The 12,056-nt window shown below is 59.4% G+C and overlaps 1 protein-coding gene across 2 annotated transcripts; it reads left to right on the plus strand.

Moving 5' to 3' along the window:
* Positions 1–734: 734 nt before the first annotated feature.
* On the plus strand, positions 735–11,841 carry NINJ1 (ninjurin 1). Of its 2 annotated transcripts, XM_060155449.1 has the most exons (4): positions 864–1,049; positions 8,885–9,110; positions 9,931–10,093; positions 11,250–11,841. In XM_060155449.1, the coding sequence occupies exons 1-3, from the start codon at positions 975–977 to the stop codon at positions 10,083–10,085; spliced, it is 456 nt and encodes a 151-aa protein (XP_060011432.1). In that variant the 5' UTR covers positions 864–974; the 3' UTR covers positions 10,086–10,093; positions 11,250–11,841. The 2 variants fall into 2 exon arrangements, with proteins under 2 accessions (XP_060011433.1, XP_060011432.1); XM_060155450.1 differs by lacking the exon at positions 11,250–11,841 and having other exon boundaries at positions 735–1,049; positions 9,873–10,074.
* Positions 11,842–12,056: the final 215 nt, after the last annotated feature.

A 12,056-nucleotide genomic window follows, 5' to 3' on the forward strand; every position in this document is an offset into this window, starting at 1 on the left:
CAGGGGTGGGGAGGGGGAGGGCGGCTCGACTAGGAGTGAAAAGCAGGTGGGCCTGGGAGCCGGGTCAGGGTCAGGACAGGAGAACACAGAGGCCTGTACTTTCGCATACCTGCCAGGGGAGATAATGCCTGGCCCTTTCGTACCTGCCTGGCTTCTGGGAGAGGCCCGCGTCCTGGCCGACAGAGCCAAGGGCTGGAGGAACCAACACGCTCAGGCCACCCCCGACGAATGGCACGGGCACACACAGGGTGCCACCCCAAAGAAGGGGGCCCTGCCTGAAGACACAGAGGCTGCTTCATGAGGGGCAACGGCGGGCACTGGCACACAAAGCGGGCCCAACCTGTGGTGATCCGCTCTCTGCCTCCCCCTTCCCTCCCCTCGTGAGTGCGTGGGAGGCCTTCATGCCCCCATTTCCTAGACGAGAAGGCCGAGGCTCAGAGGGTGTGAGACCCACACGACTCGTTGACTCAGGTTCCGGGTGCGGGGCGGACGATGTGTTGGCGAGACCTGCAGTGGGGCCCCCGGGGTGAGCCTCACCCCGTTAATAAAAAAAAAAAAAAAACCCACACCCGCGGGAGCGCCCTTTCGCCTTCACAGCGCGTTCGGCAGTTAGCGAAGCGGCCGGGGAAAGGCCGCTTCTTGTCCTCGTTTTATGGATTAAAAGTGTCCACGACAGGAGCACAGAGGGCGACGTACTTAACCACGAACACGCGAGGTCCGGGGCCTAAGAGTGCCGAAACGCAGCGCGGGATTCCGCGGCCCTTGCCGCCCACGCTGGAAAGGAGAGCGGCAGTCTAGGACCAGCCAGCCAGGCCTCCAGCCCCGGCCTGGGGGCGGAGTCTGAGGGCGGTGGCGTGCGCTGGGCGGGCCGGGGGGCGGGCCGACGGGAGGGGGCGCGGGTACGCAGCAGGGTCTCAAAGGCTGAGGCGCCGGCCGCCCTGAGGCCCGGAGCAAGGCTGACCCAGCGCCGCACCATGGACTCGCGACCCGAGGAGTATGAGCTCAATGGCGACGTGCGCCCGGGCTCGCTTGGCTCCCCGGACGCCTCGGTAAGCACCCCTACCCCCGTGGCGCTCTGCGACCTTGGCCGATGCCCGCCCTCTCTGAGCCCGGCGCCAGCGGCCCCTAGGGACCTATGGGCGCCGACCAGCTGCGCGCCGCGTCCTTAATGAGGGTGGCGGTGGTCGCCACGCCCCGTGCGTTCCGCCCCCTACCCGCGCGGTCGGGGGCCCCAGCGGTGGCCCTGGGGCTCCAGCCACCCCGGAAAGTGAGCGGGGGCGGGGGCGGTTGGCAAAATGCCGGACGTGGCCCGGGGCAGGTAGCGCCCACACCGAGCTGCACAGCCGAGGGGCCTGGGCGCCACCTTCCCTCCTCCCCCCGCCACTTCCCGCTGGCCCCTGTGTTCCCGGCTTCCACACCACACTCCAACTTTGCCTCTCCGCCGGCTCGATGCGCGCCCGGACTGGGCGGAGTGGATCTCGGCTTCTGGGCCCCAGGCCAGCAGCGGGCAGACAGTTACGTCACCCACGGTGTCCACGGAGACCGCACAGTCTTGTGCGTGCCCTGATGGGGAACTTGGTGCCACTGTGGCCCCTCTCCTCTCTCCACCCGCACGAGAGGCTCTATTCAGAGCCTGCCCTGCTGGCCTGGAAGCACTGTGGGCATGGGGCAGGCCCTGGCAGTGGTCCCATATTACAGCTGGTACCCTCCCACCCTGGGGTCCTGTCCCACTGGCAGGGCCAGAGTAGCGGTTCCTAACTGGCTTTGCCTTGGACTAGCACTTCCCCAGGGCCTCTGTTTACGGCGCAGTCCTGAGCACGGCCCTCCCAACTTGTTGACTTTGGACGTTCTTTCAGTTTCTGACCCCCCGGGGATGGGGGTAGGGACGGTGGCCAAGTGCGCCTGACTGAGGCAGAGACTGGCCCTGCTCAGGTGTGGGTGACCAGTCCTAGGCGATGTTGTAGTAACAGGCCACGTTTAGTGGATGGGGGGAGAACATGTGGGGCAAGCAAGGCCTTGGACTGGGGAACGGGCCCTCAGCAGGCAGGATGGGTGTGCTCAGGGATCACTGCGTTCATTGGCTTTGGGACCAGTTGCAGTTGCTGCAGCCCTGTACCACTCAGTCTGAGAGCTGAGACCGGTCCAGACGGAGAAGCCACGGCCAAAGTGCTGAACTCCCAGGGGTTGGTTCTGAAGGCAGGTGGGAGTGGGGTCAGGAAGGCTTCCTGACCAGTGGGGACATTGGCACTGGAATGGGGTACAGGTATGCCTGGGAAGGGCATCCCAGGCAGGGAGAACAGTGAGAGAAAGGCCCAGGGGCTGGACCACCAAGTATCAATACATTGGAGCTGGGGAGCTGGAGGTGGTATGGGAGGTCAGACCTTGCCAGCTATGGAGGCCATGGAGGGGCTGGAAGCTCATGTGACCGTGAACACATTCTTCCAGGGTGGCTCCAGTCACAGGCAGGGAGGCTCTGGGAGAGATGGTCAGTACTGAAGGCTGCTCTGCTCACCCTGCCTGGGGCCCAGGCCCACGCAACACTGCTCTCCAGCCTCCGCCTTCCCCTTCCCACCCTCAGGACCTGCCTCACTGTGTTCTTGAGCACATCACTCTGTGTCTCAGTTTCTCATTTGTGAAACGGGGTGAGAGTAGTGCCTCCCTCAGAGGGTTATGGTGAGGATTAAATGGGCTAATGCGTGTGAAGTGCTGTAGGAAACTGGGCACACAGCGTTGTTAACATTCCTGCCTGCCACACAAGACCCTCTCCCAAAGATGAAGCCCAGGCAGGGTTTGGAAAGGGCAGCACCTTCCCTCAGGTGCAATCCCTGTGGACAGGCATGGCCCTCCCCCTGCACCTCACCTGGCTTTTCCACAGCCTTCTCTCCCGGCGGTCCCTCCCTGAATCTGAGCCCCAAGCTCCTGCTTGAGGAGGGGTAGAAAGGCTTGCTGGGAGGAGGGGCAAACCCAGGATCTTCAGATGTGTCCCCACTTAAGCAAGAGCCCCAGACAGCAGGGTGTGGGCTGGGTCACCACTATGTCCTTGGCTGCAAGAGGACTGAGTGGGAGGCCCAGGCCCAGAGCCGCCATCAGTCTCAAGACGCCCTGCCATGCGGCCTTGGGCAAGTGCAGACCCTCTCTGAACCTCAGTTTCCTCCTCTGTGAAGTGGGGCAGGATCACTCACCTCCCAGGGTGGCTGGGCTCAGGGAAGAGTTATATGTGTAATCCATGGGCAGATGAGCCCTGTCGGGCCAGGGTGGTGGGGGAGCTCTGCAGATGTCCCCCTCCCCGTGCCCCATATCCCTATGGCCTCCACACAAGGCCCGTCTGCTCAGATGCCCCGCAGGAGTGAGTTGGAGTCTTCACTAAGTCAACTCACTTTCGGCTGGCAGCAGCAGGAATAGTAAACATCAATTTTATTGTGAAAATAAATGTGGTCCTTGACTGTGTCATGCCCGGGGATTTATCTCAGGGGGCAGCTGCGTTGGACCCTGCAGCAGACTCTGGGACCACAGCCAGCTGAGGACACAGCACGGAGGTGGCAGGACAGGGTGCAGTGAGGCTCCTGGGGCCACATTTGGGCTTGGAAGCCAAGTCCTGGGAGGGAGGGGTGCGTGCACAGCCTCAGCTGCTGGGGGAAGTTTGCTCCTTTTCTCTTAAACTTTTTTTTTGGCTGCGCTGCACGACATATGGGATCTTAGTTCCCCAACCAGGGATCGAACCCATACCCCCTGCATTGGAAGCATGGAGTTTTAACCGCTGGACCTCCAGGGAAGTCCCAAGTTTGCTCTTTTTCTCATTTCTGCTCTCCTGGCAGATCCCGAGGCTGGTGGGGTCTTGGCCGTGTTCCAAAAGGCAGCCCTGATGTGGCTGCGGGGTTACTGCTGGCCATTGCTGAGTCCACAGGAAACGGGACTGCCCAACCCAGCCCAGCTGCAGCAGGGAACCCCCCCGCCCCCCACCCCAGGAAACTTCCTGCCATGAACTCAGACATGGAGCAAGAGACATCTCGGGGCTGGCTGGGTGCAGACGGTGTGGGGACAGTGCAGGAGTAAGCCAGTGTGACCTGGAGCAGGTGGCTTCATGCTGAGTCCGGGTGGTGGCCACAATAACAGCTTATGCCCCGCACTAGTGGGTCAGACAAGGGACACCCCAGGTCCCAACAGATCCTATTCAGTCAGTTCTGAGGTCCCAGCCAGAGGCAAGGACGCTAGAGCCCGCACATCCACTGTTGCCCGCTGAGTCCAAGGGGAGGGGCCTTATGCAGAAGTGGCTGCGATAGCCCAGCATCTGGAGCTGGACCTCCAGTGCACCCCGGGTCTCACTCAGCTCATGCATTTTCTGGGGCTAGTACTTTCTCTTCCTTGTTATGGATTTTTTAAGTGGAATTAATTACAAATTGGTACAGTTCATTTTGGAGGCAACCTTTCAAAGTGGTGAAGCCTGGGTGGTGAGAAAGAGGAACATCCAGTCCTGCCCTGCACCAGCTGTGCTCTGACCAGCCACTGGGCCTCTGAGCCCTTCATTCACTCCCCTTTATGTGCCCATTTTATAGATGAGGAAACTGAGGCACAGACCAGTCATTCTGTTGGTCCGTGGTGTGGCAGGATATGGAGATGATAAAGGATAGGTGCTGATGGAAGGCCCACACCCCAGCTCCTCCCAGGGTAGCTGATGAACCTCATAGATTTATTGGGGGCTTGGTTCTACAGATATGCAATTGGGCTCTGGGAGCATGGGCAGGAATTCCCATGTGGGCTCCTTGTTCCATACTTGTACATGGGGTTTGGAGTCAGTGGCAGAATTGGGGCAGGAAGGATTGGTGGAAGTCCATAACCAAAACCCTGAGGGGTCCTGCAGGGGTTCAGTGGGCCATGGCCCTGGCCTGCCCTTGTCTCCCAGGGGAGCAGAGAGTGTACAGGCAGGAGGCTGGGGGTGGGCCAGACCTCCTGGGCCCAGCTGTAGGCCACGGGCAGCCCATCCAAGCCCAGGGTGGACTGGAGGATGCATTGTGCTGAAACTGCGTTCTCTGAGTACCACAGACCTGCTTTGAATCCTGCTTCTGTCCCAACTCCCCTCCCTGTCCAAGCTGAGGTTGCCCAGCAGTGTGACCCTGGGCCAGGTGGCCTGGGTCCCTGCAAGCTGCCTACCAATGGCTGGGATGAGACCCTCTGTCCACAGAAAGTGGGCTCAAGGAGCCAGCCCTGTGGGCATCTGCCGAAGTCAGCTCCCTCCCCACAGGCTCCTTCCTGGCTTTTAGGGGAAAAAGTCTGGCAGCCCCAAGCTTACTCAGCTTCTGGGATGCCGTTGAGGTTTCAGGGAAGTCCTCTTGGCCCTAGGGACACATTAAACTGGGTATTTGTTCCCTGCACTGCCCAGGTCATGGGCAGGGGTCTCGGTGAGAGGGTCCCAGCATGGCTTCTGGCAGCTGGGTGGGCAGGTGGGCTGTCCAGGCCCATAGAGCTCCGCACCTGTGAGAGGTGGGCTCTGACCGCCCCCCCAGCCCCAGTGACCTTCTCAAGATAGCAGCCTCCCTGGGATTCACCTGTGCAGCAGTCACCTCTAGGGCCCAGAGCTCCCTCCACAGCTCAAAGCCCCTCCGCAGAAGGCCTAGGACACAAGGTCAGGCATGGGAGAAGCGGATCAGCCCTGCAGCCTCCTCCCCACCCAAGCCCCTACCACACAAACCTCCTGGGCTCTCTGACCAGGGTGGACATGAAGCTGTGCCATGTCCTGCGTGGCCCTAAGCTTTGAGGTGGAGAGGCTGGTTCAAATTCTGATCTGCCCCTCCCTCACAGTAGCCCTGGGTGAACCCCCCTGAGCCTTAGTCTCCCACTCTATAGAATGGGAGAACAGTGCTCTTTCTCAGTGTTAGTGGGGGCACTTGGTAGGTTGTAGAGCTTCCCAGACTGTGGCCTGGGGTGTACAAATGGGGAAACTGAGGCCCAGTGAGGGGGAGCGTGTTGTCAAGGCTACACTGCCAGGCTATAGTGAGCTGGGGCTTGACCAGAGCTCCCCTCACCAGCCCCCTGGCCTGCAGCCTCTGGCCAGCACTCCTTATCACTGCACAGGTTGAACAGGAAGCAGATGGCCGTATGGGCAGGAAGTGCCCTGTATCATGAGGGGCACATGGCCTGGGGCCCTTGCTTCCTAACTGGGACCCTGAGACAGTGGCCAGATCCCCCAGAACCTCCTGGCATGTTTGCTCCATGGCCCTGTTGCACACATGGGAGACTGAACCCCAGAGGGGCCTGGCTGTCCTGAGGTCACTCAGCTAGAGCCAGGGGCTGGGGACTTCTGAGCACTCAGGCTCACAGATGACCCAGACCCCAGACCCCCACTGCAGGCCCCAAGGGGACTGTCATGTCAGCTCTCAGGGCTTCTGAGCCCTGGGACCTGGGTTCAAATCCCAGTGCAACCCTCACTTGCTATTGGCTTTGGACAAGGTTCCTCCCCATATAGCCTCAGTTTACCCTCGGTAAATGGGGCGTGAGGACGGGGGACTCCCTGGAGGAAAGCACCTAGCTAAAGGGTGAGTAAGATGATGGGCTGTGCCCTGGGCACCCAAGATGGAGGACAGCGGGGCACAGGCACCCTGTGCTGGGGGCACTGCTGCTGATGGTGTCATTCTGTATTTGAATGTGCATGTGGCTGCATGGACATAAAATATTTCAACAGTTCAAGAGAGCTCAGAATAAAAAGGAATTCTCCCTCCTCCTCAGAAGCCTCCACAGTTAGCCTGGATGTGTACATATGTGTGTGTATGTGTGTTTGTTAATGCATATATACATATGTATTGTATATGTGTGTATACATGCGTCTGCATGTGTGCTCATCTGTGTTTGTGCATGTGTACTGTGTATACATGTTTGTGTGTGCTTACACACATATATGTATTGTGCTTGTGTGTAGATGTGTATTGGGTACTTACGTGTGTGTGGAAGACATTTTGGCACTTCTGGTTTATGAAACATAGGGGCACATGGCCAGTGGGCCAGTGTCTCCAGGATGCCCACACCCAGAGGAGCACACACATGGTGAAGCATGGCCAGATGGGCCGCTTTGCAAGAGCAGAGCTGGGAGACAGCCTGGTGCTTTTGCGGGGGAGGGCACAGACCCTGGGGAGGAGTGGTGTGCCTTGGGTGTTCTTGGTCCAGGGGTGTGGCCCACCCAGATGTGAGTGCAGCTGTAGGCCTGGCATGGAGAGGCAAAGGGGAGAGTTGAAGAAAGAAAGAGGAGACCTCAGGCTGCACGTGGAATTTCCCAAAGAGCAGGCCAGGGCCCTGGGTCCAGTGGAGGAGGCTTTCCCTGGGGGCTCTTGGGTCTAGAATTTTAAACCAAGTAGATTTGCTACTTAAGAACAACTGACACTGAGGGAAAGCAGGACATAGCAGAGCCGCCTACGTTCCTGTCCTCCCTCCTGGGCATGTTATTCTAGATTAAATTTAAAAGACATAATGTAAAAATGATGACCCCGCCCTTCTGTAGTTCTGTAATTTCCACAGTGAAATATCTCCAGCTGCAGAAGGTAGAGGCTTGCCCTCCCCAGAACCCCCACCTCCCATCTCTGCCTCTTTCATGACTCTAGAAACAAGATCTGAATGGCCCCAGGAGGCCTAGTGGCTCAGGGATTCCTGTGGACAAGTGGCCAGGGCTGAGGGGTACAGATTTGTCCTGGGAGGTTGGGGAGGGGCCTGGCCAGGGGCAGCTTGAGGAGAGCAGATGGGCTGGATACAAAGAGGAGGCCTGGCAGCTTACAGCTGGCTTCAAGTAAAACAGCCGCCCCAAGAGGTAAACTCCAGTCCTGGGAGGGGTCTTTGTGGCCTGGACTCCAGCCTCGGAGGCAGACCTTCTCCTGCCTAACTACCCTCCCCCCTCCTGCCCTGGGACAGAAGAGCCTATCCTACAGGGGGAGTCAGCTCTGGGTGGGGCCCTGGGGCATGGAGGGCCCTTGGGAGGGACAGGGGCCCTGGCCTTGAGGACTGGGGATGTTCTCAGGCATCCCTCAGTGAGGGAAGTTATCAGAACTTGTGTTCCTGTTTTATCAACGTGAACATGAAGGCAGAATGAGCCCTGGAGATCCACTGGGCAGCATGTCGTGACCAGTACAGCACTCTAAGGGTGATATTAGTATTATCACAAATACTAATAATAAAGGGTCAGGAGAGGACTCTGGATGTGTGGTGGCCTGGATGTGGTGATGGTGTCACAGTACACACTTAGCTCCAAACTCTTCAAGTTGTTCACGTTTATTAGGTACAGTTTTTGTGTGTCAATCACACCTCAGTAAAGTGGTTTTAAAAATTTTTTTAATAAAAATTAAGGAAGAAGCTACGCTCCGTTGCATTGTAGAATGCTGAGGCATCTGTTGAGCACCTGCTGTGTGCCTGCACAGCTGGGAGATGGCCTGGGTGGATCGGCCATCCCAGGAAGACTTGTTTCAGGTCTGGGCGAGTATGCAGGGATCTGGAATCCAGATGCCGTCATGTCACTTCCCGCGCTGGCCCCAATCACCTCCTGGAGAGGAGGGCAGGCAGGGGCATGCAGGGGAGGCTGCCAGACGGCCCCGCCCATGGCAGGCAGACAGTTGGCGGCATTTTCCCATCTAACACCAGAGTGTGTGCTAAGGTTGTGTTTTGTTTCCTTTCTCTTCCAGGACTTGATTCCTAGGGTGGGTCTTGCAGGGGCTGCACAGCCTTCTCTGGGCCTCTTGTTCTATTAATAAGCACTTCCCTTTCGAGCCCTTATCTGGGCCCTCACCTGCTGATCCGATCAACCCCCACATCCCTGGGAAGGAGACCAGGCTCAAAGGGGGGGACACCAGGGTGGGCCCAGGCCTGCAGCCCCCTGCCGCAGAGCCCAGGCTGACCGCCCCCCTCCCTGCAGCCACCCCGCTGGGTCAGGAACCAGCCCATCAACATGAACCATTATGCCAATAAGAAGAGTGCGGCCGAGAGCATGCTGGACATCGCACTGCTGTTGGCCAACGCCTCCCAGCTGAAGGCTGTCATCGAGCAGGGCCCTGGATTCGCCTTCTTCATCCCCCTGGTGGTCCTCATCTCCGTCTCCCTCATGCTGCAGATTGGTGTGGGCGTGCTGCTCATCTTCCTTGGTGCGTGCCTGGGCAGGGGGCCCCAGCAGTGGGAGGGCCCTGGGGTACCCCTGCCCCACGGTCAGCTGATTCTGCCTGCACGCACCTTGGGATGCGTCACTTACCCCACTGAGTGTTTTCCAGGCCCTCACAGAGCTGCACGGGAGCCCTGGCCCTTCTCACTAGGCACGTAGTCCAAAATGTAGCTCCCACCGTGGCCCCCAGAGGGACCCCATGTCTCCATCTTTCCACTCACCCAAGCTGAGGACACAGGAAAGTGTCATAACTATACTAAGAGTTGATATGTACTGGGCACCTACTGTGTACCCTCTAGACCTTATGGCGGTCCGCAGGGACTAGGTGGTAGTCCTGCCCCCAAGGTGAGGGTCAGGGCTAAGAGCAGCAAGAGCTTTGGGCTCCCCACAACCGCTGCCTGGCTGTGTGACCTCAGGCAGGTCACACGACCTCTTGGACCTCTGTTTCCTTGCCTAGAAAGTGGACATAAGGACAGCCTTGGGTAGGTGTGAGGATGGCTAGATTATCATTGCACCAGCACTCAGAAAGGTGCTTGCCTGTGCACGTTCGGCACATTGTGCCTTAAAATCCAAGCCTGGGCCTGGGCCTCCATGCCTTCCACTTCGTGACCAGGCACCAGGCCCCTCTGAGCTTCTGTTCACTGAACAAGGGGGAGTGCAGTGGTCAGGCCACAGATACCAGACTGCCCAGGCCAGAGCCCACTGTCTGTAATGTATTAAGGCAGCCATGTCTCTCTCTGGGGGACAGAAGAGGGCCCCTTGGTGTTGCACAGCCCTGGGCAGTGTCTGCTCCCTCTCGCCCACAGTCAAGTATGACCTCAACAACCCTGCCAAGCATGCCAAGCTGGACTTCCTCAACAATCTGGCCACCGGCCTGGTCTTCATCATCGTCGTGGTCAACATCTTCATCACTGCCTTTGGCGTCCAGAAGCCCACGATGGACATGGCACCCCGGCAGTAGGGGCTCGGGTGAGCTGTCAGGGCCGACCCCGGCAGGGTCTACACGTGGCTCCACCACGAGCCCACCCACTCACCCCACTGGGCCACCGACCCAGCATGGGGGACTCAGGGTCTTTCATGCAGAGCCCCTGTGACTGCGTCTGCCCTCACCTGGGCCTTGCAGGGTGGGCGCCCCTGGCCGTGTGCAACCCCACACCACACTCAGCCCACTGTCCTCGCTCAGAGAGACCCAGCGCCTGCCCAGGGTCACCCCACTTGGGAGCAGGAGCCACAAGGGAGTGGAGGGACCCTCATAACACACTCAGCAAGCCCCTACTATAGGGCCTCAGACACAGGCAACCCTGATTGTCATGAGGGCAGATGCAGAAGGTCAGTGGGTCTGGCATGTGTCATGTGTGCAGAGTCTGGAGCCCTGGCCAGGGCTGCACAACACAGGTCCACTCACCCTTGGGTCCAGCAGTCCTCGGGCCTGCCCCGGAGGAGAGGTGGGTGCCACAAACAGACAACTGTCCATCCACTAGCACAGCAGGGTGGACAGGAGACTGTCCCTACACAGCAAGCACCTATGTGTCAGGGGCATACTAGAAAACCTTACACATTGACCAAGTGGACGATGCCGTAAGATGCTGGGAGCAGGGCCTTTGTGTGGCCCCACTGTGAGCACCTGGCCTCCACTTGCCCATGCCATTGCTATTGGCCCCACCTGGCATCTGATTCACTGCCCAGCTGCTGGCACCAGTTTGTTGTTAAGTCTGTCCCGCGTGGAGGCCTCTGGATGCCAGCCTGCTCCCTCACTCATTGCATGATGACTGGGCCACTTATTAATCACCTGCTTGTGTGCCCCAGACACAGTCCTGACTCTCCCCAAGCATCAGCCTAGCAAGGAGACCTTGTGGGCCCCACGGCACATGTCCACCCGCCGGCCCATGCTCTCAGAGGACCCCTATCAGAGCGTGCTGGGACCCGGCTTTTAAATCCTGACAGCGACCCAGGAGGGGAAACTGGGGCTCTCCCAGGTCAGAATTGGGCTGATTCCGGAGTCGGAGTGACCCCAACATTTGTGGGCTGGTTGCCAGACACAACACTGAGGCAGGGTCACCAGAACAGAACTGGAGGCCCCTCTGGCCTTGGCGACCCTCATGCCTCTCCTCTCCCTTCTTTGCAGATGCCCCCGGATCGTGCCTGGCCGCAGCTGCCTAAACCCAGGAGGCGCCTTGCCCTTGAGGCCCACCCTCCTGTGCGCGCATTCCCCCAAACCGCCACAGCCCAGGCTGGCCCCGCTGGACCGCATCCAAGCAAGCCACCCACGGTCAGGCCACTCTGGCCAGCACAGGGCCTGCCCATCCTCAGCTGCTCCTCCTCCTGGAGCATGGCGCGGTGAGGCCCAGAAGACAGAACTGTAGAGTCCTCAGCAAGGGTCATCGCTGCCGTGGACATGCAGCAGGCCCAAGGATGGGGGGACAAGAGGCTGGCGCCATCTCAGGACATTTCCAGAGGGATGAGGAGGCGCCTGCCCTCTGCCAGTGCAGCAGTGTCCTGGCCTTGTGTGCTGCCCACCCTGAGTGACCCATGACCTCTGCACTTACTGACCCAGGACCGTAGACCACCAGAGACCCCGTGGGACCCCCACCGTGGCCACTGACTCAGGCCTCACACCCTCTACCAGCAGTGACTCGGCAGGGCCCTACCCCTCCTTGGCGGTCTGAGCCCCCACTTTTCTAAGTACAAGTAACCAGTAAAGCTGATGCTCCTCTTCATGTGGCTCCCAGTGCCATCCTCCCCTCCCCCAGGCCTGGGTGCTGTGCACCGTGCCCCTCAGAGCACCAGCCTGTGCAGGCCTCCTCTCTCTCTCCCCACAAGCCTGTGACCTTTGTGGGGAGCAGCCTCTGTTGGCACCTCCAGACATCACCCCCATGTGTCCTCGGGGACTGGTGACCCCTGACCAGACCCTCACGGAAAGTTCCAGCACTCC

Source organism: Lagenorhynchus albirostris, chromosome 7 (assembly GCF_949774975.1).
Source record: "Lagenorhynchus albirostris chromosome 7, mLagAlb1.1, whole genome shotgun sequence".
Taxonomy (NCBI): domain Eukaryota; kingdom Metazoa; phylum Chordata; class Mammalia; order Artiodactyla; family Delphinidae; genus Lagenorhynchus; species Lagenorhynchus albirostris.

Bases quoted from the DNA above. Each gene is read 5' to 3' on its own strand.
- NINJ1 (XM_060155449.1), top strand. From the start codon at position 975: ATGGACTCGCGACCCGAGGAGTATGAGCTCAATGGCGACGTGCGCCCG. The intron at 1,050-8,884 runs GTAAGCACCCCT...CCCTCCCTGCAG, and splicing joins TTGGCTCCCCGGACGCCTCG to CCACCCCGCTGGGTCAGGAA. The intron at 9,111-9,930 runs GTGCGTGCCTGG...TCTCGCCCACAG, and splicing joins CGTGCTGCTCATCTTCCTTG to TCAAGTATGACCTCAACAAC.